The 23354-nt window shown below is 36.5% G+C and overlaps 3 protein-coding genes across 6 annotated transcripts; all 3 read left to right on the top strand.

Annotated features, from left to right (window-relative positions):
- Positions 1-5632: 5632 nt before the first annotated feature.
- Positions 5633-9624, top strand: LOC130820364 (B3 domain-containing protein Os01g0234100-like). 4 transcript variants are annotated; one of them, XM_057685705.1, is made up of 6 exons: positions 5633-5668; positions 5776-5835; positions 5923-5982; positions 7069-7185; positions 7289-7495; positions 8519-9624. In XM_057685705.1, exons 1-6 carry the CDS (start codon positions 5648-5650, stop codon positions 9392-9394), a joined length of 1341 nt encoding a protein of 446 aa, XP_057541688.1. In that variant the 5' UTR covers positions 5633-5647; the 3' UTR covers positions 9395-9624. The 4 variants fall into 4 exon arrangements, with proteins under 4 accessions (XP_057541688.1, XP_057541689.1, XP_057541691.1 ...); XM_057685706.1 differs by having other exon boundaries at positions 5776-5790; positions 8519-9623; XM_057685708.1 differs by lacking the exon at positions 5633-5668 and having other exon boundaries at positions 5675-5790; positions 8519-9623.
- Positions 9625-10350: 726 nt separating this feature from the next.
- LOC130820363 (pentatricopeptide repeat-containing protein At2g04860-like) lies at positions 10351-13601 on the top strand. Its single transcript, XM_057685704.1, has one exon. It carries the CDS (start codon positions 10439-10441, stop codon positions 13385-13387), a length of 2949 nt encoding a protein of 982 aa, XP_057541687.1. The 5' UTR covers positions 10351-10438; the 3' UTR covers positions 13388-13601.
- A 3752-nt stretch (positions 13602-17353) lies between these two features.
- On the top strand, positions 17354-18466 carry LOC130820362 (ethylene-responsive transcription factor ERF098-like). The gene has a single exon (XM_057685703.1). The coding sequence runs from the start codon at positions 17416-17418 to the stop codon at positions 18055-18057; it is 642 nt and encodes a 213-aa protein (XP_057541686.1). The 5' UTR covers positions 17354-17415; the 3' UTR covers positions 18058-18466.
- Positions 18467-23354: the final 4888 nt, after the last annotated feature.

The raw sequence follows: 23354 nt of genomic DNA, 5'->3' as shown, positions 1-23354 counted from the left end.
GCCTCATACTCAGCCTCGTTGTTGGACGCGGCAAATTCAAATCGCACAGTCCATTCCATTCTGACCTTGGCGGAAAATACAATAAGAATTTCGGCTCTGCTAGTAAACTTGGTTGAATAGCCATCTACGTAAAGTTTCCATTCGTGATTAGGGTCACTCGGATTTGGCCCCGTGCTTTCAGCTGTGAAATCAGCTAATGCTTGGGCTTTGATTACTGTGCGTGATTCGTATTTTATTCCGAAGTCGGCCAGCTTAATAACTTGCTCGTTGTCCGCGACAAGCTTGTTATAGACTTCCAGCATCTTCGCAGATTTTCAGTAATTGCTCTGAAGCTTGGTCAAGAGTTTGGCTCACCAAGTCGAGGTTTTCCTTGATACGGCTACTCTATCTCTCGGCCATGGCCAAACGCTCAGATAGCTCTTTGCACTTGGCCAATTTCTCATTTAGGCCCGGTAGCTAGGTTAGCTCCACCCTTAACCTCTCCAGCTCGACGTTTTGTGTCGAAACCTTTGAAGAAAGGGGGGCATTCTCTGCTGCCTGGGAACGAGCCATGACCAGCTCATACCCTATCCTTAGAAGAGCCTGTTATGAAAACGAAGTTAGAATTTCAAAATTTAAAATTTATGGGATGAGACAAGTGCTACAATTACTTCAGCGATAGAGAAACGAGTTTGTCTCGTCCTCTCAACCGGGGGAATTGCATCAAGATATTCCATGTCTTTTTCGCTCAGTATATTCCGGGAAGCCCGGTTGAGGCGAGTGATCAGGTCCTTATGACCTATCTCCGTGAACGTCGCATCATCCCGGTATGGATGGATGCGCCGGTTGTAGACTTTCTTATATGATTGGGACGACGTCTCACCGATCCCTCAACAACCCCCTTACCCTTATCCTAGGCAGTAGGTTTGCTTTTAGAACAGGACGACCCGCCCCCTTCTTCAGCTCCTACCGGCCTACACTATGTGATAGGCACGACACTATGTACAGTGTTCGACCCTTGAGGGGTCGAATGCTTCACCTCTTTAGGTGACTTCTTCTCAGTTGGGGAAGAAGTTTTAGCCTTCTTCCTGGCTGTACTCTTTTTATGAGGTTCGGTCCAGATTACTTTCAAGGGAACCTCAGCATGCTTCTTCTTCTCCAAGAGGGACCGCGACTCTTCAGTTGTAGGCGCGACGTCTACCCCGTCCGTTTTCGTCTTGCCGTTCTCCACGAAATATAAATTATGTTAAACCAAAAATACGGGAGAACAAAATTCTAATTATGATAATCTTAATTACCTTGGGCGAGGTAGGAAGAGGAGTAGTGTCTTCGGTGTGCTTGACGCGATTGTGCGTCATCTTCATCAAGTTAAACTTGCCCATTAGCGTTGGATGTTTTTTGGCAAGATTTTTCTTGGTGATGCCTGCATACGCAAACATGTGATAAGTATGTATGCCGTGACGTGTCAGTAAAAGAAGAGACCGAGAAACTTACGCTTATGTATTTTTAGGCTTATCTCAAAAGTCGATAGAAGGTCCTCTATCTCCAAGATATATTTCTTGGGAATCCAATTGTTCTGTACATGGCGGGGTTTCCGTCCTTGTTCTATTTCCATAAGGGCGTATTCTATTAACACCGCCTCATCTACTTACATTGCGAGACATTATTGTTAAAATTTGTTAACCTTGGGTTTGATATCAAAAGAAGTCTTAAAATTCCATGGTTGGAAATTGTACAAAAATACGAACTTAGTCCGGTAACCCTTTTGGTTATTCGGGAGTTCCCCTACTATCCTAAACCCTCGCCTATGAGAAAATGTAATCCAACTAGCGTCGTGCTCTTCCGAGCTACTGAGACGGATGCAGAAGATATACCTAAAGGTGGTCAGGGTAGGCTTAACCGCTAATACTTTACATAAAATTAAAAAACCCGTCACGTATCTCCAAGCGTTAGGGTATAACTCAGCTACAATGACATTCAAAAAAATTAGTAATTCCCGAATAAAGGGATGTAAAGGAAACCTTAACCCTAACTCAAAAGTCGGTACATAAACAGCTATACAGTTAGGTGGTGGGAACTTAACGGTATCTAGATTGGCCGACTTGATAATATCAACACCATCTGGCAGACCCCACTTATCCATTAGCGCCTCCCTCTTTGTATCCACCAGATGTCTTGTAGGCGCATCAATGAAATAATTAAGAAGACCACCATCTTCTATATAGAACGGAGGAGGTAACGCGGCAGCACAGTTTTTACCCGAAGACTCGTCACTGTGCTCCATTCTTGTATCTACATACAACAATCCGTCCAATTCTGAGTTTATTTTTGTTAGATAATTGGGAAGGAACGCTACATCTACTTCTCAAGGAGCGAGATATCTTTTTTCAGGAGAGTATATTGGGTGTATAGATTATTTGCTCCTGCTCCTTATTGGTGAAAAGTGTCGAGTTATATATATAGAAGTGGTCCAGTCTGAGTCATCCTCCACTTCTACCTTAGTCTCTAAAGGAGTTTCCCTTACACATACGGGAGTAACGAGAGTAACGGGAATGTTCATGTTAGTTGTAATATCATCCATATTCCGGGAAGAACAAGAAAGTTAAATAATTTTATGTGAAAAAATAAAAATTACTATCATGAACGATTTGATGATTATCATGAACAATTTGATGATTATCAAGAACAATTTGAAGATTATCAAGGACAGTTTGAAGATTTGAAGAACCTACTGAAGATGTTTAAAGAAAATTCAAAGATATTCAATCAAAATTCAAAGAAAATTGAGAATTTGAAGAAAAATTTAAGAATACCTTGTTGAAGATCTTGAAGAACTATCAAAGAATTTGAAGAAATTTGTGATTGTTAAAGCGTGTCTCTCTAGCTTTATCTTTCTAGAAATTGAAAATTCGAGATTTTGAGTCAATAAAGTAATGAGACTTTGACCTTGATTTTCATATTTATATGGTCAATAAATTCTCACCTACCAAATCACTATTCCTGTCAGAACAGTATACCGGGAGGATCATGTGGCACTTGAGGCCTAAGAACACTAAAGCTAAAATAAGGCTAAAATTTTGTAAGTAATTTTTCCTTGTCCGTATCACAAGAAGGAAAGTGATTCGGACCCCCTTTTAGCCCAAGATTGGGATCTTGGGGCTAAAATTTTCTAAGTGTTTTCTTCTTGTCCGAATCATAAGAAGGAAACTGATTCGAACCCCCCCTTTTTTAGCCCAAGATTGGATCATGGGGCTAAAATTTTCTAAGTGTTTTCTCCTTGTTTGAATCACCAGAAGGAAAATGATTCAGACCCCCTTTTAGCCGAAGATTGGAATCTTGGGGCTAAAATTTTCTAAGTGTTTTCTCTTTGTCCGAATCACAAGAAGGAAAGTGTTTCGGACCCTCTTTTAGCCCAAGATTGGGATCTTAGGGATAAAATTTTTTAAGTGTTTTCACCTTGTCCGAATCACTTTAATCACAAGAAGGAAAGTGATTCTGACCCCCTTTTTAGCCCAATATTGGGATCTTGAGACTAAAACTTTCAAGTTATTTTTCGTGTCCAAATCACAAGAAGAAAAGTGATTCAGACTCTCTCCTTGCTTCAGAATGAAGACGTTGGGATTAATTTTGTCAAGATATTACAATTAGCCGACATATATGACGCGACATTTCCCCGTGTCATAATATATTACTATACCTAGACCTTGTTCATTCTCTGCTGATACATAATCAAGCCGGGACAACAAAGATTGGTTGACCGTTCAAGTATCAATGAGTTGGATTCTACCATTTACCGTGCTGCTAGGGTAAATATGATTCAGACCCTCTTTATACAGACCCTGATCAAACCAAGGTCAAGTAAATGATTCGGCCTTTTACCGTAGCAGTAACGTGTTTCCACGGACATTTCCGGCAGCATTCCAACTAATGATCTAAGATGCTGTAACCAAGATGATCCAAATCAAGCCAAAAATTCATACGTCTTCGCGGTCATTTTCCGTGGTATTGTGACAGGAAGAACCGGGGCATTCTCATTTCTGAAAAATCTCCGAGTTTTCTATAATCCACATTTGAAGATTGTTATTTGTTCCGCAAAAAGAAAGATGTCGCGACTCTGTGGGTGGATTCTCTTACATCACGCTTCATACGTGGGGTTAAATGTTATGGTAACACTTAATTGTTTATTTATTAATAATTATCATTGTGAAATTACCTAACTACCCTTTGACTTATTGTTGCCCTTGACTCTTGGTCAGGGGGCTTTCCTGACATCCTTTCAATTTGCTTAATCGGCAAGTAAATAACCTCCTTAAATCCTAGAATAACTACCCACTACAATCTATCACACCCATGATGACATGCTCTCTCCCAGAAGTAACTTCCTCTCTACTACTATAAATAGAGGCAGTCAGCCTCATTTATAGCCCTAAGTAAAAAATACCATACCGAAACTTTGCCAAAATCTCTACTCATCATCATTTTCACCAACCTACCCAAATATAAACAACCAATATCCTGATATCTATATTCTTGCGTTCAATTTATTATCGTTCGTTTATCGATCTCTCATCTCGGATCTAATTTGAGCGTCGGAGGAATTTTCCGGGCGATCGTGTTATGTTGCAGGACTTCAGGTCACAATCGCGGAAAAGTCACATCTCACTTCCAATTCGTTGACCGTTGACTTTGATAACACTTCCACTTCAGATATCTCAAGTGTCTCTTACACTTTCTCGTTTCATGTACCGAAGCAAGAATAAACATATATATTATTTGGAGGAAAATTAGTAATTTGTCTGGTGTGATTATAGTTATGCATATCCGTCGTGTAACTAAATCATGCATAGATCAAAATATCATTTTATGTGCATTAATTATAAACATGATATGTAAAATTTTCTCATATTTTTATTAAACTGTATGATTTTATTTCTAAATGTAATGTTATATTGATCTCCTTTCTAATCTATTATTATTGAATTCTAAAAAATAAGTTATATTAATATTTTTATATTGACACATAAAATTTTAGTAGCAAATTATATAAATAGAAAAAATATAAATTAATTATAACTATGATATGTGAGACTTTTCAATGGTTTTATAAAATTGTATGATTTATTGTTAGTGAATTAGATAAATAATAACTAAGTGGAAAAAAAATGAATGGACAAGGTTAAAAGAAAACAAGAATGAATGGGTGTAAAAAAGAATTCTATAAAATAATAAAAAATAAAAAAAATTACTCATTGAGGTAATAAAAAAAGTCATAAGTACGGTTAAAATTATAGGAGGCGATGATATTAGTAATTCCAACATACGTGCCTGTCTAGACGTAAGCTTATCACCATAAAAGTTTATTTCTGACGCTAGTTAAGTAAAATAGATATTTATTTAGAATTTAAAGCTGAAGGGTCTATTACATCAATTCTAATAATATTATAATTTTATTTTTCCAAACACTTATAAAAAACCGAAATTAATCCTTTATAAAAATAACTCAATTAGTGGCCAGGGCTGCCACCATAAAACCTGAGTGATACGTACTAACACGATCTGACTGTGAATTATAACGCATAACGCACACACCGTACAAAATCCACGTCGTGCACAAAAGTTTGTTACATTTATGTGATATTCCTATAAAGTATTCTGTACTCTACATATCATGAAATATCATAGAAATCAAGTTTGTTCTTCTCTCTCTTAATCCGTTTCTTTCTCCTTTTAATCTTTTCAGAAATAATCCCTGTTATTCAAATCTAATTCTCAAATGTCGGTGTATTTTACATGCAGGATCAAAGAAAGAAGGTGAAGATTACAGAGAGATTCAAGAACCTATTTTGTGCATGTGGCGTTAGCTAATTTCCTTTTATGAACAATGTATTATTATTATTACCAAGATTTTTATTTGTTCTACAATGAGTTGTTGAATTTTTGCAGGGAAACCCAAAAAGATTTATGGCTAACAAGATTAGAAGAAAATATTTGCGTTTATCTCAGGTGGGTTTTAAATTTTCAGTATTTTAGCTTTGAGTTTCCGTTTTTTTTTTTTTGGTTATTTACATTAGGTATGGTTGAATCCTGCAATTTTGATGATTTATAATTTAGTATACGTTGGATGTAACTTAAGCAGTGAAGATAGAAATCTATAAATTGTTGAAACTATTTTGATTAAGCCTACCTATATACTCTAATACACCCTCTCAATTAAGCCTTTTAGGCTAGAGGTGGGAATGTAGTATAGATCTTCTCGTGTGGTTGAGATTCGAATTCGTAATCTCTTGTCACGCTGACTTCAGATACCATGTCTTGTCACGCTGACTTCGGATACCATGTCAAAGAATCAATTCAATAAAAAATCTACTTTATAGTTGAACTTAAAGCCTAAAGATATGATATATACTCTATCATTCATTGTTGGTTGCAGCTTGGGCGGTAATTTAAAGAGTAATTTAAGAAGTGAAAACTTCAACGAGGGCAGAGCTATTAGTGCGTGAAGATCGAGCATTGCTCACCCTAAAAAAATCTGTGAAAATGTAGTATATATGAAATTTGGTGCAAAACTTAATTGCACTTTGTATTTGTTGGTCTCGTTGTCCAACATCGAAAATTGCTCAAATACTCGTACTTTGGCAATTCTAACCCCTTACCTAGAAATCTTTTTCAATGTTGTTATGAAAATTTTGGCTACCTCACCCTAATGCCCTGAGTCATCTTAAGGTTAATAATATCAGTTGGAAATACTTTACATGTGAATAAAGATCACACATCGCTAAAATCGCTAAAATAGTGGGTTATAGATATGTATATAAGGCTTGATGGGTAATCCTCCTAATACCGTATGGTTTTAGGAAAGAGTGAAACTCATCAAGTGTTGTATGCAACTCAACGCTCATTACTCGTGGATTTGTGGGCCTGAGCTAACGATTGCCCACGGGTGCCCCTTCAGTGTGTCCACACAAGTGGGCCATGGGGTGACATGTGACGGATTGTCACAGCCTAACAATATGTTTTTCCACTTTTTGTTTGATGAGATTTGTATGATAGTATATCCCATTATCTAATGAATGCTAATTGATTAAACAGATTTTAAAGAAATGCAAGTTGGATCAAGTGAAAGAAATAGAATCAAAGAACATTTTCGAGTATCCGACTACTGTGAAATTGATGGTGCAATCCAATGTTTCTGGTGGTTTCTGTATGGTTTGTATTCATAGACAAATCTAAGCTGTTTCATTTGGGAATTGTGATAATACTGTTATTCTTGGTATGTTTATTTACTTTGTTCTTGATGCTGGAATTACAGCCACTTCCTACAACATTCTGTCGACAATATTTGCCAGCTAAAGATACCATCATGATACTCGAGACAGAAGCGGGAGAACAATACAAAGCAAAGTACCTGCCTCGATCTTTAATACTCAGTGGTGGGTGGTTAAGGTTTGCCAAGGAAATGAACCTCAAAGTTGGGGATATTGCTGTTTTTCACTTGGTATCAGCTACCAAATTCAAGGTAGTTGTTGATTGTAGTTTACAGCTATCGGAGAAGTTTATCTTGCTTGTGATTCTTGATTCCTCGCATTGTTTTGTTTTGGGGATTATATAATCTGAATAATAAACCAAAAAAAAATACTATTTCTGCTGTTCAAAAGTTGAGTAATGTATTATTGCTTACGATTTGATAATATATCGAAAGCTTGCTAGTTTCTGAAGATGCTTCCTCACCCTGCACGCACAGACACACACATTACTACAATGTTATCAAGTGTTTCCTATTGAAGCTTCCACCTAGGTGGGATTTAAGGGAGTTAGATGTGCCTAACCTTGTCTTTATAAAACAAAGAGTTTTTATCTGATTGACCCTTGATAATAATTAGCATTTGCAACTTCACATGAATAAGAATAGTATATGATTTAATGAGCCATTTTAGTAGTAATATGATCTGAAACCACAGAAACATTGTGAGTGGATACAATGTTAAGGGTATATAACATATGGGCCTCAATCATTAACTTAAACTTTTGGTTGAATTGGTTCCTTGACATATCAGAAGCCCATGTGACAAGAGGTCACGAGTTCGAATCTCAACCACCCCTTATTTAAATTGGAATGGAATATTCAGCGCATGTGCGCATCCACACTCTAGCCCGGGCTCTCGTGTGAGGGGGCGTGTTAGACTATATAACATATCCTTGGGCCTCAACCATTAGCTTAAGCTTTTGGTTGAATTGGTTTCTTAACATACAATTCCCGACCTTCCAAACTATTTTTCACTAAAAATTCTAAATAAGATTCTTGTATCCTACTATCATAATCATCTGTAAACCTTCTCTTGACTAATCTCATCCGTGGATAGTGAAATTGGTGAAAACTGGGAAAATAAAAACTTTGCACTTTACGCCATGGGCAGTGAGATCGAGCCGTAACAGATGCTTAACCGACACCTTAACGTGTGAAATAAGGTGTTACTGCAAGCCCAGATACCAGCACCAGATTATACATATTTTTCATAACTGATCTCGTTTTTTTCTACAGATGCACTTCATCAGGGAAAATTCTGCAAGCAAAATAAGTCTGAAGCAAACTCTTTCAAGCAAAACGGACAATACTCAGGTAATCGTATACAGGAGGAGAGAACATCAAACAGCAGGATATTACAATATGTGTAGTGCAAGGCTCAACTTCATGAATCCAAAAGATTCCATGTTTTCGATTGAGAAGATGCTTTTCAGTGAGATTACGAGCTTTGCAGATTTCAAATCGGTCTTACAAAAACTACTTCAAAACCAGAAGCTACCGTACAACATCTTACACAACTATTACGAGCTCTGCAATAGTCAAAATGCATTTCTTCACGCTAATCTATTCAAAGGTATATATCCGAAATTCAATAATCAGATCATTATCGAGGCCATTAGAAGAATTATTTCCGACAGTGTCATCATAGCCAACGCCTTGAGGACTTGTACGCTCTCGACCTTCCTCCAAAAACATGCATCATGGGAAAAAGCATTGAATACGTATGAAGCTCTTGGACTTAATGCCGGATTCCTTCAAGTACGCTTACACCGCCTCAAGAACTTCACGTTGACATCACAAGGAGCGGTTTACTGGAACCGGTATCAAGAAGCATCAGTTGAACGCAGTCGTGTGGAAATTGAAGCACAGAAACTCAAGAGCATACTTGCTTTGTTACAGACCAAGACTTCACAGCTCGAGCCTCGAAAAGAAAAAAACAGTGGCACACATTCCTGGCTTGTGGTTGCTAATGCAGAGATAAGGAACCTTGAGGTTTCAGTTTGTGAATTATGCAAGTTTTTAGTTCAGTACGATGCTCATATTGAGACCTTGAAGTTGAAGGCCGAACCTCATGAGATTCAGTTTCAGGCAGAAACGAGCGCTCCATGGTGATTTTGGGACTATGTTTATTATATGGATAACTATGTACAAATTTAAGCACTGCTGATGTTCTATTCTCTGTGTATTTTTATGTTTATATGATGTTTTAACTGTGAAGTAAACGTTTATTGACAATAACAATCTACTCTAATTATTTTTGCAATGTTTTCATCAATGAAAGGCTATTGTATATCTAATTTTCTAGACATGTATCTTTAAAGTATTAAGAGACTAGTTAATTTAAAATTTAAGCTGATATTTGAAATTTCTAGATTCGTTTTATCTTATGTACGCAATTATGTCTCCATACACGAAAGTCCATTGAACTAAAATTATGTGGTCACATTGTCATTGCTTGATATCATATAGAGGTCAATAATGAGAATTTGCAATAGAAGGTATTTTTAAGTTTAAGATGATATTTGAAGTTTGTAGAAATGTAGTAGTGTTGTTTAGTCTCAGAAGGTCTAATATTCCCTTCTATTCACCTAATAGTCTTATTTAATTTTGACACTGTAATAATTTTATCATTAATATATCTAATTGTGTAGAACTAAAAATTGTAAAAAGATGATATTAATGAACTTTGCATTGAAATGAATCAAATAAAATCTCATTTGAATATATCGTAATTCATAGATTTTTTTTGCTTTAGATTTTTTTTTTGAGGATTAATAATTCTTCAATATTAACCAATAAAAGAAAGAATGTTTTTAAAATATTTAATTTTTAATTTTTTATAACAACTTAGTGATGTTCTAATATTCTTCATTCCAATCCTTATAATAACTAGATAGATTTACGTGTAAAATACGAATGCTATAAAAAAATGATTTTTGGATTAATGATTCTAATTTTATGTTTCCATATTTGATAAAAGGTAAAAATCAGTAATAAAAAAAAATAAATAATAAAAAATAAAAAATAAAAAAAAAGAAGCCATGATCGTTGTCATGTCATTGTGATAAGCTTTTTGGTAAATCCGTGGTTTAGAATTAAGAACCCTCCAAGATTTCGGCAGTAACTGAAATTTTGGGTCATAATGCTAAATGTATCATGAAGCTTAAACAATGTCTGTACTATGACCATATTCATCTTCTCTCAAACTTATACCCCCTACATTGCAGAAAATTTGCAACTTTCTCTTCTCCTCAATCCCATGTTCAGTCCATTATCAAACTCTGCAAAAGAGTTGAAGACTTAAAACCCTTAATATCACTCATTATTGTCGATGGTTTATTCAATTATAAGCATGTTATTTCTGAGTTTATTGAAAAATGTATCCATTTGGATGCCCCAGAACTTGCATTGTCTGCTTTTTATGCATCCCAAAACCGTAGCTTGCTTTTGCAGAATTTGATCATCAAGCATCTTTGTAACTTGGGTTTATACCAAGATGTTATAAATGTATATAAAAGTTGCAAGCTTTTAGGTACTTCTGATGGAAATTACACATTTCCTTATGTAATTAAGGGTTGTTCAGCTGTAAGTGATGAAAAATTGGGTAAAGAGATACATGGTGTTGTTATTAGAACTGGGTATGATAGAAATACTTTTGTACAGACTGCATTTATTTGTTTTTATGCGAGAATTCAGCGTATGGATATTGCACACAAACTGTTCGATAAAATGTCTGAATGGGATGTAGTTTCTTGGAATGCTTTGATTTCCGGCTATTCCTATAATGGTCTTGATTATGATGGAATCAAGGTTTTTCATGACTATTGGATGAAGGGTGTGAAACCTAATGTGGCAACGTTGGCCAGCATTGTTCCTATTTGTACCCGTCTATCTTTTCGAAATTTGGGTAGGTCTTTGCATACTTATTCTGTGAAATCCGGGTTTTATCAAGATGAATTGTTAATACCAGCTCTTATCTCAATGTATGCTAGCAACAATGATATTCATGCTGCTAAATCTTTGTTTGATCTTTCACCTATGAAAAATGTAGTTGTTTGGAACTCTATGATCTATGCTTATGCACAAAAAATGCCTGAAGTAGCATTAGAAATGTTCCAGCAAATGGTCTCAGATGATTTTTATCCCAATTCCGCCACATTTGTGTCTGTGATCCCATGCTGTGAAAAGTTAAATTCTGTCTGTCATGGTGGAATACTTCATGGGTGTGTCGTAAAAAATGGGTTGGATAACCACATTTCTGTAGCAACCACGTTGATATCAATGTATGAAAAGTCGGGAAGTATTGGCTCAGCGGAAAATGTTTTTACATGGGCGCCTCAGAAAAACCTCCATACTTGGAATTCAATAATGTCAGCCTATGTTCATCATGGGCTTTCACGATTGTGTCTGGATTCTGTTTATAAAATGCAACTGGCTGGTTTTGACCCAGATCCTATTTCCATTGTTAATGTCCTCTCTGCCTGCTCTGAGCTAAAGGCTTTACTGCAGGGCAAATCTGCGCACGCCCTTAGCATAAGAAAGGGTTTTGATTCAAATATCAATGTGTCGAATTCTCTCTTAGCATTTTACACTAACTGCCATCAACTTCACTCTTCTTTCAAGCTTTTTGATTTGCTTCCCTCGAAAACCACCATATCATGGAACACTATGATATCAGGATGTGTATATAACGGAGAAAACGAAAAGGCAGCATCCTATTTTCAGAGATTGCAGCTTGAAGACGTACAACTGGATGTTGTCAGCCTAATTAGCATAATTTCCGGTCTAAATGAGACTGTTGATTTGGCGCAAGGAACGGCTCTTCATGGGCTCGCTCTCAAATTTGGCTTTGATTCTGATGTTACGTTATCTAATGCCCTGATTAACATGTATTGTAGCTGCCGTAACCTGGAATCTGCTTCATTGCTTCTGCATACAATGTCACATAGATGTTTGGTTTCCTGGAATTCACTGATCACTGGCTATCGATGTCACAATTTACATGAAGAGGTAATATCCTTGTTTAAAGAAATGATCAGCTATAGCTATAATCCGAATTATGTGACCTTGTTAAATTTGTTACCTGGTTGTCCTACATTGCTGCAAGGAAAATCAATTCACTGTTATGCCATCAAAATAGAGGCTATATACCGTGCTCCTTTTCTGACATCTTTAATCTGTATGTATTCGAAATTTAACCATTTAATTTCATGCTTCCGGCTCTTTGAAACCGGGGATAAAATCGATATTTCATTATGGAATGTGATGTTATCGGTCTTTCTTGAGGGTGGGAATGCAGGAAAAGTGTTTTCCCACTTGCGGAAATTGCTTCAAAGTGAGGTGAAAGTCGATCATGTAACGATTGTGAGGGTGATTTCTGCTTGCAGTCAGTTAAGCAGCATTACTGTCACTAATTTTGTATTGGCGTTTGTGATAAAGAATGGTTTTGTACAAGAGACGATTGTTTCTAATGCGTTCATCGACTTGTACGCAAAATGTGGGGATATTCCGATGGCTAGGAAAGTGTTCGAGTGTTTAGTTTACAAGGATGCCGTGTCTTGGAGTACAATAATAAACGCCTATGGATTACATGGAGACTGTGAGGGTGCAATATCTCTTTTGTTCGAGATGGAAGATTCTGGAATGAAACCTGATAGTATCACATATCTGAGCATCTTATCAGCCTGCAGTCATGCAGGGTTAGCTTATCAGGGCAAGATTATCATAAATTCTATGCTAAAAAATGGAATTCAACCAGGAACTGAACATTTTTCTTGTGTAGTGAACCTTCTTGGAAGAAAAGGTCTATTGTCGGAGGCTTATGACATTGTTAACAATATGTCGGGTGGAGTTTCAGTGAGTGTACTCGAGGCTTTGCTGGGTGCTTGCATGGTCCATGGAAATGTTGAAATTGGAGAAAAAGTCGGTGAGTCGATCATTCATAAGGACCCGAAAAATGGAAGAACATATGTGATACTTCATAACATCTATGCTGGTGCAGGGAGATGGGAAGATGCAAATACAATTAGGTGTGCTATGGAAGAAGAAGGTTTGAACAAAGTTGTTGGGTTTAGTATGGTCCCGATTGCAGGAACGAAACTGTGATATGACACTGAAGTACTAGATCTGTTGCTTTGAATTTGCTACAGTTTTCTTATTCCTCCTTTGATATGGTGCAAGTAATATTATATGTAAGGGAAATAACTGAATATTGGAAGAGAATTTGTATTTATGTTAATAGTTGAGGATGAAAGAAATGTGAAAAAAGATTAGAAGATACTCCCTAGTTACTATTCTAATAAAATGTTTCCCTTGATTATGCATATTTATTAATTCAATTCGGTTATTTTTAATTGTACATAACTAAAAATTATTAAAAAAATAATATTAATAAAATTTACATAGAGAAAGAATTATACTCCTATAAAATTTCACTTGACTATATTTTAACTTATAAATTAACAATAAAATATAAATTAAAATGACACTTAACTAAGACTTCACTAGACTATATTTTAACAATTAATTAAAATATAAGAGAGTATTAATTTTAGCAAGAAGTTATATAGCCCTAAAATAAATGGGTTAAGATTCAATATAGCAAACTCACAAAAACACAAAAAGATGTCAAGTGATTTTAAGTTATTTATTTTAAAATAGGGAGTTATTAAATTTCGCCACCCCTTTTTACGAAATTACGTATTTGCCCTTGAAGTTTAAAAAATTACAAAATTGCCACTCCTTACAAATTTCTTATTTATAATAATAATAATAATAATAATAATAATAATAATAATTAACTTTTTATATTCTTAAAAAAGAATATAAATAAAATTAATAATAATAACAGTAGTAGTAATAATAATAATAATAATAATAATAATAATAATAATAATAATAATAATAATAATAATAATAATAACAACAACAATAATAAAATTAAAATTAATAATAAAAAAAAAAATTGAGTCGCCCATAACTGGGCGATTGAACCATGGTTCAGTCGCCCAATTTTGGGCGACACAATTTTTTTTATTTTTTTTTTTTGCTTTTTGGAAAATAATAATAATAATACTAATACTAATAATAATAACTTATAGATTAATGTGGCCTATTAGCTCAGTTGGTTAGAGCGTTGTACTAATAACATAAAGGTCACAGGTTTGAGACCTGCACAAGTCATTATTTAAATTATTAATTTTATATATAAAATTAATAATTTAAATAATGACTTGTGCAGGTCTCAAACCTGTGACCTTTATGTTATTAGTACAACGCTCTAACCAACTGAGCTAATAGGCCACATTAATCTATAAGTTATTATTATTATTATTATTATTATTATTATTATTATTATTATTATTAGTATTATTATTATTATTTTCCAAAAAGCAAAAAAAAAAAAATTGAGTCGCCCAAAATTGGGCGACTGAACCGGGGTCCAGTCGCCCGGTTCTGGGCGACTGAACCATGGTTCAATCGCCCAGTTCTGGGCGACTGGACCCCGGTTCAATCGCCCAATTTTGAGCGACTCAATTTTTTTTTTCTTTTTGGAAAATAATAATAATAATAATAATAATAATAATATTATTATTATTATTAATTTTATTATTATTATTATTATTATTATTATTATAAATAAGAAATTTAAAATGAGTGGAAAAATTGTAATTTTTTAAAAATCAGGGACAAATTCGTAATTTCATTTGAAGGAGGGTGGCGATAAAATGAAAAGGGTGGCGAAATTTAAGGATCGGGTTAAAATAAGTCAATAGAGAAAAAGTTAGTTACACTCGCATGCCTAGTCTTGATCAATCTAAAATATAAGCTGCTGCTTACCTGGCATTCAACAAACAACTCCCACGTGTAAAAGATCTGATGATTAATTTGAATGAGTTTGATGATGGACCATTTGACATTTCTATTGATCGTGTATGAAATGCGTTGACAACGTTTGCTATCACTCATTAAAAAAAAAGTGAGAAAAAGTGAGTTAGTGTGAAAAAGCTTGACGATATTTATAGTTTTTTTTTTTAATTTATGTTTTATACTTATTTTATAAGTTAAAATATAATTAAAAGAAATCTTATTTAATTCGTATCAATGCATGAATTATTAATACCAGCTTTATATAATTTTTAGTTATGTGTCAGAAGATTTTAATATATATTTTATTTTTAATAAATAAACATCGATCACCCCCACCCGCCAAAAAACGCATACCACCACTCTACAGACTCAACACCGGCTGACTCACCGTCTGTCACCACCAAACCATGACTTTCTAAATTGCTCTTCATGCAACTGGCGTCAAGTTTCAACATCCAGGCACCATCTACAGCCACCGCACTGAACCACAACGCTCGGATGACACTTCTTCAATAGCAGATTACTCCTTTTAAATTGATCTTCAATGGAGGAAATAATTGTCAGGTGACTTGAATTCCGTAAGTAGTAGTTTGAGTCTCTTTGGTTACGTTGTGTATTGTTTTCCATTTGTGATGATAGAAATGGTGTTGGTGATTAGGATGATGAAGTTTCTAGTGCTGCTAGTGGAGGCGACGATGGCCATGGTGATGCTAGCATTGGTGGCGTTTGTAATGATGGTGAAAACATAAGGGAATTAAATAATGGTAGTTGTTATTATTGAGAGAGATAAGGGTTGAATTTTTAATTAATAATTATACATAGAGGATAAAATAGATTTTCTACTAATTAGGATTTTAAGTTGAGCAAAATTTAAGACTTAATTTAATATACTCAAAAAATTAAAAGAAAACAAGGACGTAGATGAATGAGCAAAGAAGATTATGTCAGGTAAAGTGGGACCCAATTTTCTACGTGGATACTTAGTTGTTCCTTATCAACTTATTATTTTCTTTTAATCTCATTGATACGTTTTTAACTTTAGCTTACCAAACCGATATTATTTGAATTGAAGTTACACTCGAACCGATTGACAACTGAAAATGAGAAAACTGAACCCAAATTGCGACTGATTTTCATAACTGACATATAATCCTTAACCGAGATTACCTGAACCTAATAATGAACGAACCGAGTCATATCCGACCCAAATCATGCTCGAAATCGAACTTGATCCGGCCAAAATCGACTTAACCCGAATCAATTTTTAATCGAAATGCTGTAAACCTGAACCAATTTTTAACATAGAAGTATGATCAACTCATATTCAATCATCTTATTAGCTAATCTAATAAAGTGATTGATATTTTCATAAATTAAATTTTTAAAATACATAATTTCATATATTTAGAGTTAATAATCAATGGTCAATGTTTATTAAACTATTTTTAATCAAATGAGATGAAAGATCATAGAACTTTAATTTTAATTTACAGTCAAACAAGTAAAAACTAACAAAGTAATAATCACTAATTAATTTTAACTATTTCCCTTAACTAAAGAAAATCTTGTCATCAATTAAAAAATGACTAGTAACTTAATATGACATTGACTCGATCGATAGTAATTAGTAACTCGTAGTCGAATTCTACTCAAAAAAATACTCGGACTCGATCTGTACCCGAAAAAACTGAACCAATTATTAACCAATAACAACCCGAGACCAATTGACACTCGACTCGAACTTCCATCGACACTGAATCGATGCAAACTCGATATCTCGAATAATTGATCTTCAACCGAACCGTGACTAACCGACCCGACTCGAGTGTGACCCATCGTAACGCGTATCCAAAAATAACCGATTCAAAATTCAATCGAACCGAATGACACCCGTCCGAAACCGACCCGACTCGACTGTGACCCATCATAACGCGTATCCAAAAATAACCGATTCGAAATTCAACCGAACCGAATAACATCCGTTCGAAACCGACCCGATCACCCAATGAACAGATCTGTATTTGTTTTTTTAGATAAATAAAATAAAAGTACTTTCCAGAAAATTATCAATAAATTATTTTGACCATATTACTCGTGTCACTTTCATTCCTATTATTTCCTCCGTTTATCCCGTGTGTGAACTGTGTTGACCAAGACAACCACTATATATAAAACCGCAGCCATTCTTATTTTCCCAACCATCATCCAAAACCTTAACAATTACAAGATTCGATCAAGAAGAAGACGAAAATCTAGAAGCAGCAATGAATCAAAGACCAGAACAAGAAATGAGTATTATGGTTCAAGCTCTTAAGCACGTCATCAATGGCGGTCAACAACGACAAATTGATAATGGGTCCCATTCAATTCTTCAAGAAATTCAACGGCTCCATCAATTCGCCACGTGGTCAACACCAACTACTGCCACGTGTTTAACTCTCCCGCCAAATAAAAATTCAAATGAAAAGCAGAGGAAGAGAAAGTATAATAGGAACAAATACCGAGGAGTGAGACAGAGACCATGGGGAAAATGGGCAGCCGAGATTCGTGATCCGCATCGAGCAATTCGGGTTTGGCTCGGAACTTTTCAGACTGCCGAGGAAGCTGCTAGGGAGTATGATCGAGCCGCAGTGCGGTTTCGAGGACCGCGCGCTAAGCTTAATTTTTCGCTTTCTGACTATTTGCCGCAACTCGAAGAGCAACATCAACAGCAGCAGCAGCAGGAGGAACAGATTGTGGGAAATGTTGATATAAATGTAGGGTTTGGTAATGAAATAAAAGAAGAAAGATTCGTCGAAATAAATGATAGGGAGGAAATTATTAATTGGATGAATGGTTTGATCGACGATAATCCTCCTATTCACCTCTATGGGATCAAAAATGTTAATATCTCCACAAAAATATGAAGTATATCGTGTATGAATGATTTTGTATTAATGATTTTTTTGTTAATTGAACTCCACTGTCCGAAAGTTGACATGCGTCGATGCATTTGTAGGATTGTTCACTATAGGTTTTTCACACAAATTAAGAAAATTAAAATCTTTGTAGTGAGTGGGTATTATTTTAATTAAATAGTAATGTAAAGTAATAATTTGTATTGGTATTATGAGAGAGAAAAGTATTGGAATGAAAACTACTATTATGCAACTATAGAGGATATTAGACAGTTACCTTCATAGATAAATAATTGATATTGTTAGTTTCTAAAAATAGATTAGTGCCTATGTATATAAAGAGGGAGTTACTCCATCAATAACACACACAAAAACTGTAATCTTCATAGAAAATAATCCCAAAAATTTCAATTTTTCATGGTATCAGAGCCATAGGGTTTAGATCCGGAAAGGCATCATCATCTACCGCATCTTACCTGCAAATGGCCGATTTTCCAGAAGAAGAAACACAAAATACCCTAATGTCCATTGAACAGTTGGAACAGATGTTTCATATGTTTCAAAAACTTAACAAAACAAATAACCAAACAGGAAACCCAACCTCTGTCAAAATCTCAGAGAAACTCACATATCACAATTACACAAAATGGTGCAAACTAATGCACGTCGCCATTGGAGGTCGAGGGCGGCTCAGCCACATCACAGCCGTCCCTCCACCACCATCAAACCCCTATTACGTTCAGTGGGAACAAAGGGATGACATGGTCATATCATGGATAATTGAGAATATAGATGGAGAGATCGTCAATCAGTTCCTGGACTATACGACAACACGAAGTCTATGGCTAGGAATCGAAAACCTTTTGGGATGTGGAAGGGATGAACTTCAGATCTTTGATCTTAGTTCCAAGGCAGCAACAATGAAACAAGATAATGACACTTTAGAAGTTTTTTATGGTAAACTTAACATGCTGTGGAAAGAGATTGATCGGAGAATGCCAAACCCAATGACATGCTCACTAACATAACAAAGTTCAATTGATACATACAGCAACAGAGACTTTACCAATTCCTCACTGGGATTCATGATAGTCTTGAAAAAGAAAGGAGAGAAATTTTCAACAGTGAACCCTTACCGACGGTGGAGACGGCTTATGCTACAATCAGACGAGAAATTGCACGCCGGAGGATTATGACCGCCGTCTCATCACTGGGAACAAATCCCTCAGAGATTGGATCAGGCTTGGCCACAAGAAACAAAACATTCCAGAAAAGCCGAGAAGAAGATGACCGGAGAAAACTCCGATGTACCCACTATGGTGGTTCACGGCATACAAAGGAAGGATGCTTCAAGATTGTGGGATACCCTGAGTGGTGGGACGATCTACAGAAACGGAGGGCCGCCACCAAGGCATCGGCAAGCCGGACCGGCGGCAAGGCCCACCTAACTGCTGCCGACCAACCCGATACATCATGTAGCAAATCACGTAAAGAAGGTGATTGGTACAAAGGGGATGGACAAACAGGAGCTACAGAAGGGATGGACAATAATGGCGAAAAACAGAAAGAGGAGGAAGAGAGAGAAAGTCCAGCCGTCTGGAAAAGGGAGGGAAACATCAAGCCCAAAACCCTTATTTATAACCAAGTAACCCTAACCCCAATCCCAAAACCCTTAAGCCCAAGCCCAAACCCAAGCCCAAACTTCTATAATCACGCCACTGTCAACCCACATTTAAAGCCCGAAATCCCTACAAGTCTCCTTAGCCATAAACGTAACTCTCAGTGGATATTTGACTGCGAGGCAACGGATACAATGACCTTTAACCCCCGTGATTTTTTATCCATTCATCCTTCCAACCGAACCCACATCCAAACTGCCAATGGGGAATTTGTACCAGTTGACCGAGCTGGACCAGTCAATATCTCTCATTCCCTTCATCTTAAAAATTGCTTGTTCATTCCTAGTTTGTCTCATAAATTATTGTCGGTTAGTCAGTTAACCGAGGACTTAAACTGTACTGTGTTTTTCAACCCTAACCATTGTATTGTGCAGGATGCTCAGACGGGGACGATCATTGGGCGTGGTACTGAACGGGGTGGATTATACTATGTCGATGAAGTGATTCAAAATAGTGTTTCAATGCTTGCTCATGGATCTCCTGCTCACCAATTGAGGACTTGGCATCGTCGTTTAGGTCATCCATCCTTAGGTTATCTCAAACATATTTTTCCTTCTCTTAAGAGTTGTACTACATCATTAGATTGTGAAACTTGTGTACTAGCTAAAAGTCATAAACATTCTTATTCTCTCAGTAATACTTGTGCTCCAAAACCTTTTGATATCGTACATTCTGATGTATGGGGTCCAGCCCCCCATATTGACTTTCATGGTTTTTCATATTATGTGTTATTTATTGATGATTGTTCTCGAATGTGTTGGGTTTACTTTTTGAAACACAAATCTGAGGTTTTTGATTTCTTTGTGAAATACTATAACATGATTGCACTCAGTTCCATGCAAAACCAAAAATCCTTCGCTCAGATAATGGTAGTGAATATATCTCTATTGCAATGCAACAATTTTTTCTTGATCATGGCCTTGTTCATCAAACCTCCTGTCCCGACACTCCGCAACAAAATGGGGTTGCTGAACGTAAAAACCGTACCCTTCTTGAGGTAGCACGGGCTCTTATGTTTGACACTCATGTACCTGCGGCATTATTGGCCTGAGGCTATTGCTACTGCCACCTATCTCACAAACCGACTCCTTGCTAAAATCCTCAAATTCAAGACTCCACTTGCCACCCTCAATACCTTCACTCATGTTCCCTCTTCTCACTCTCTTCCTCCTCGCATATTTGGGTGTGTTGTATTTGTCCATCTTCCATCACGGGTTCGGACCAAATTTGAACCTCGGGCAGTCAAATGTGTTTTCCTTGGGTATGGCACTACACAGAAGGGCTATAGATGTTATGATCCTGTCCATAACAAAATTTACACCACCATGGATTGTGACTTCTTTGAACACTCTACATACTACACCCAGCCTAGATCTCAGGGGGAGAGTGTAAGTGCAGATCTTAGCTGGTTGATTTACCCCTTGGCTGACAGTCGAGCTCCCAACGAACAAGTAGGCACTACCACTGATATTGCCACTGACATAGTTACTGAATCACCTCCTCAGACTACCACTCCAGTCCCTGAGCATCCGACCGAACAAGAGGTAACATCGAGTACTACTGCTCCTCTCATTGATATATCAATTGACTGTATTGTGCCAAGTAGTGCTGTTGTCCCCAGGAAATATAATTTGCCCCCTCGAAGTACAAGAGGAATGCCTCCGAAGGGGTATGATCCTGAGTATGAATCCTAGAGATCCCGATATCTTATTTGTAGACTGGATGATGAACAACTATCACAAACAACTGTTGCCTTCAATGCATCTCTCTATTCCAGTACTATTCCGAAAACCACTGAAGAAGCTCTTCAAGAACCAAAATGGAAACAAGCTATGGATGAAGAGATCATGACCCTCCAGAAAAACGGAACGTGGGAGAAGTGTAGATTACCAGGTGATAAGAAGACAGTTGGCTGTAGATGGGTTTTTTCAGTCAAGTATCATGTTGATGGAACCATTGAGAGGTATAACGCAAGGCTAGTTGCTAAAGGGTACACACAGACTTATGGGGTAGACTACTCGGAAACATTCTCTCCCGTGGCTAAAAACGATACCATTCGAGTTCTATTCTCAGTAGCAGCAAATAAAGATTGGCCTCTGTTTCAGTTTGATGTAAAAAATGCCTTCCTGCATGGAGAAATTGAAGAAGAGGTATACATGAAGCCACCACCCGGGTACTCAGATAAGTATAGCCAAGGAGATGGGTGTAGACTTAAAAGGGCACTATATGGCTTAAAGCAATCCCCTAGGCATGGTTTGGGAGATTCACTTCAGCAATGAAAAGATTTGGCTACAAACAGAGCAACTCAGACCATACTCTATTTCTCAGGAGGAATGAAAACCAAATTACATGCCTCGTGATCTATGTAGATGATATGGTGATTACTGGAAACGACTCTAAGGAAATTGATCAACTCAGAAACAAGCTATTCCAAGAGTTTGAAATGAAAGATTTGGGACAACTGAAATACTTCCTTAGAATAGATGTCCTAAGATCAAGGAAGGGGATATTCATCAATCAGAGGAAGTACATTTTAGATCTCTTAGCGGAAGCAGGCATGTTAGACTGCAAACCAGCAGAGACTCCTATGGTAGCTAATCACGGCCTACAAATTGTTGAAGGGGCAGAAGAGGCAGATCAAGATCGGTATAGAAGAATGGTTGGAAAACTGATCTACCTATCTCACACGAGACCAGATATCGCCTATGCAGTAGGGGTTGTAAGTAAGTTCATGCATCGCCCTCAGGCGGAACACATGGCATCAGTCCTGAGGATCCTGAGATACTTAAAGAGAACCAGTAATAAAGGAGTTCTCTACTCAAAGAATGATAACCTTGATCTTATTGGTTATACAGATGCAGATTGGGCTAGTGATCGGGACGACAAGAAGTCTACCTGAAGATACTTCACCTTTGTTGGGGGTAATCTAGTCATTGGAAAAGCAAGAAATAGAAGGTAGTTGCTTTGTCCAGCGCAGAAGCCGAATTCAGAGGGATAGCAAAAGGAGTACAGAGATTCTGTGGATCAGAAAACTTCTAGGAGAACTAGGGTTTCACCAAACACAGGCAAGTTCTTTATATTGTGATAACAAAGCAGCAATAAGCATTTCTGAGAATCCAGTCCAACATGATCGAACGAAACATGTAGAGATTGATAGACACATTATCAAGGAGAAACTAGAAAATAAGGTCATTCGTCTTCCTTTTGTCAGATCGAAAGATCAACTAGCGGACATTCTCACAAAAGCCGTTTCATCAGAGGTCTTCAATAGTACTTTATACAAGTTAGGCATCAGTGATCCCACGACCTAACTTGAGGGGGAGTATTGGAATGAAGACTACTGTTATGCAACTATAGAGGATATTAGACAGTTACCTTCATGGATAAATAACTGATATTGTTAGTTTCTATAAATAGATTAGTGTCTATGTATATAAAGAGGGAGTTACTCCATCAATAACACACACAGAAACTATAATCTTCATAGAAAATAATCCTAGAAATTTCAATTCTTCAAAAAGACATTTAAATTAAAAATAAAATAAAGAAAAAGAAAATTATCATTGTCATTAATATAGAAAGAGTATATTTTGGGAAAATGGGAGGGATTAAGAGGGTATATTTGGG

Source organism: Amaranthus tricolor, chromosome 8, assembly GCF_026212465.1.
Source record: "Amaranthus tricolor cultivar Red isolate AtriRed21 chromosome 8, ASM2621246v1, whole genome shotgun sequence".
Taxonomy (NCBI): Eukaryota; Viridiplantae; Streptophyta; class Magnoliopsida; order Caryophyllales; family Amaranthaceae; genus Amaranthus; species Amaranthus tricolor.
The sequence above is the reverse complement of the archived record's forward strand: the minus strand, read 5'-3'. Positions and strand labels throughout refer to the sequence as shown.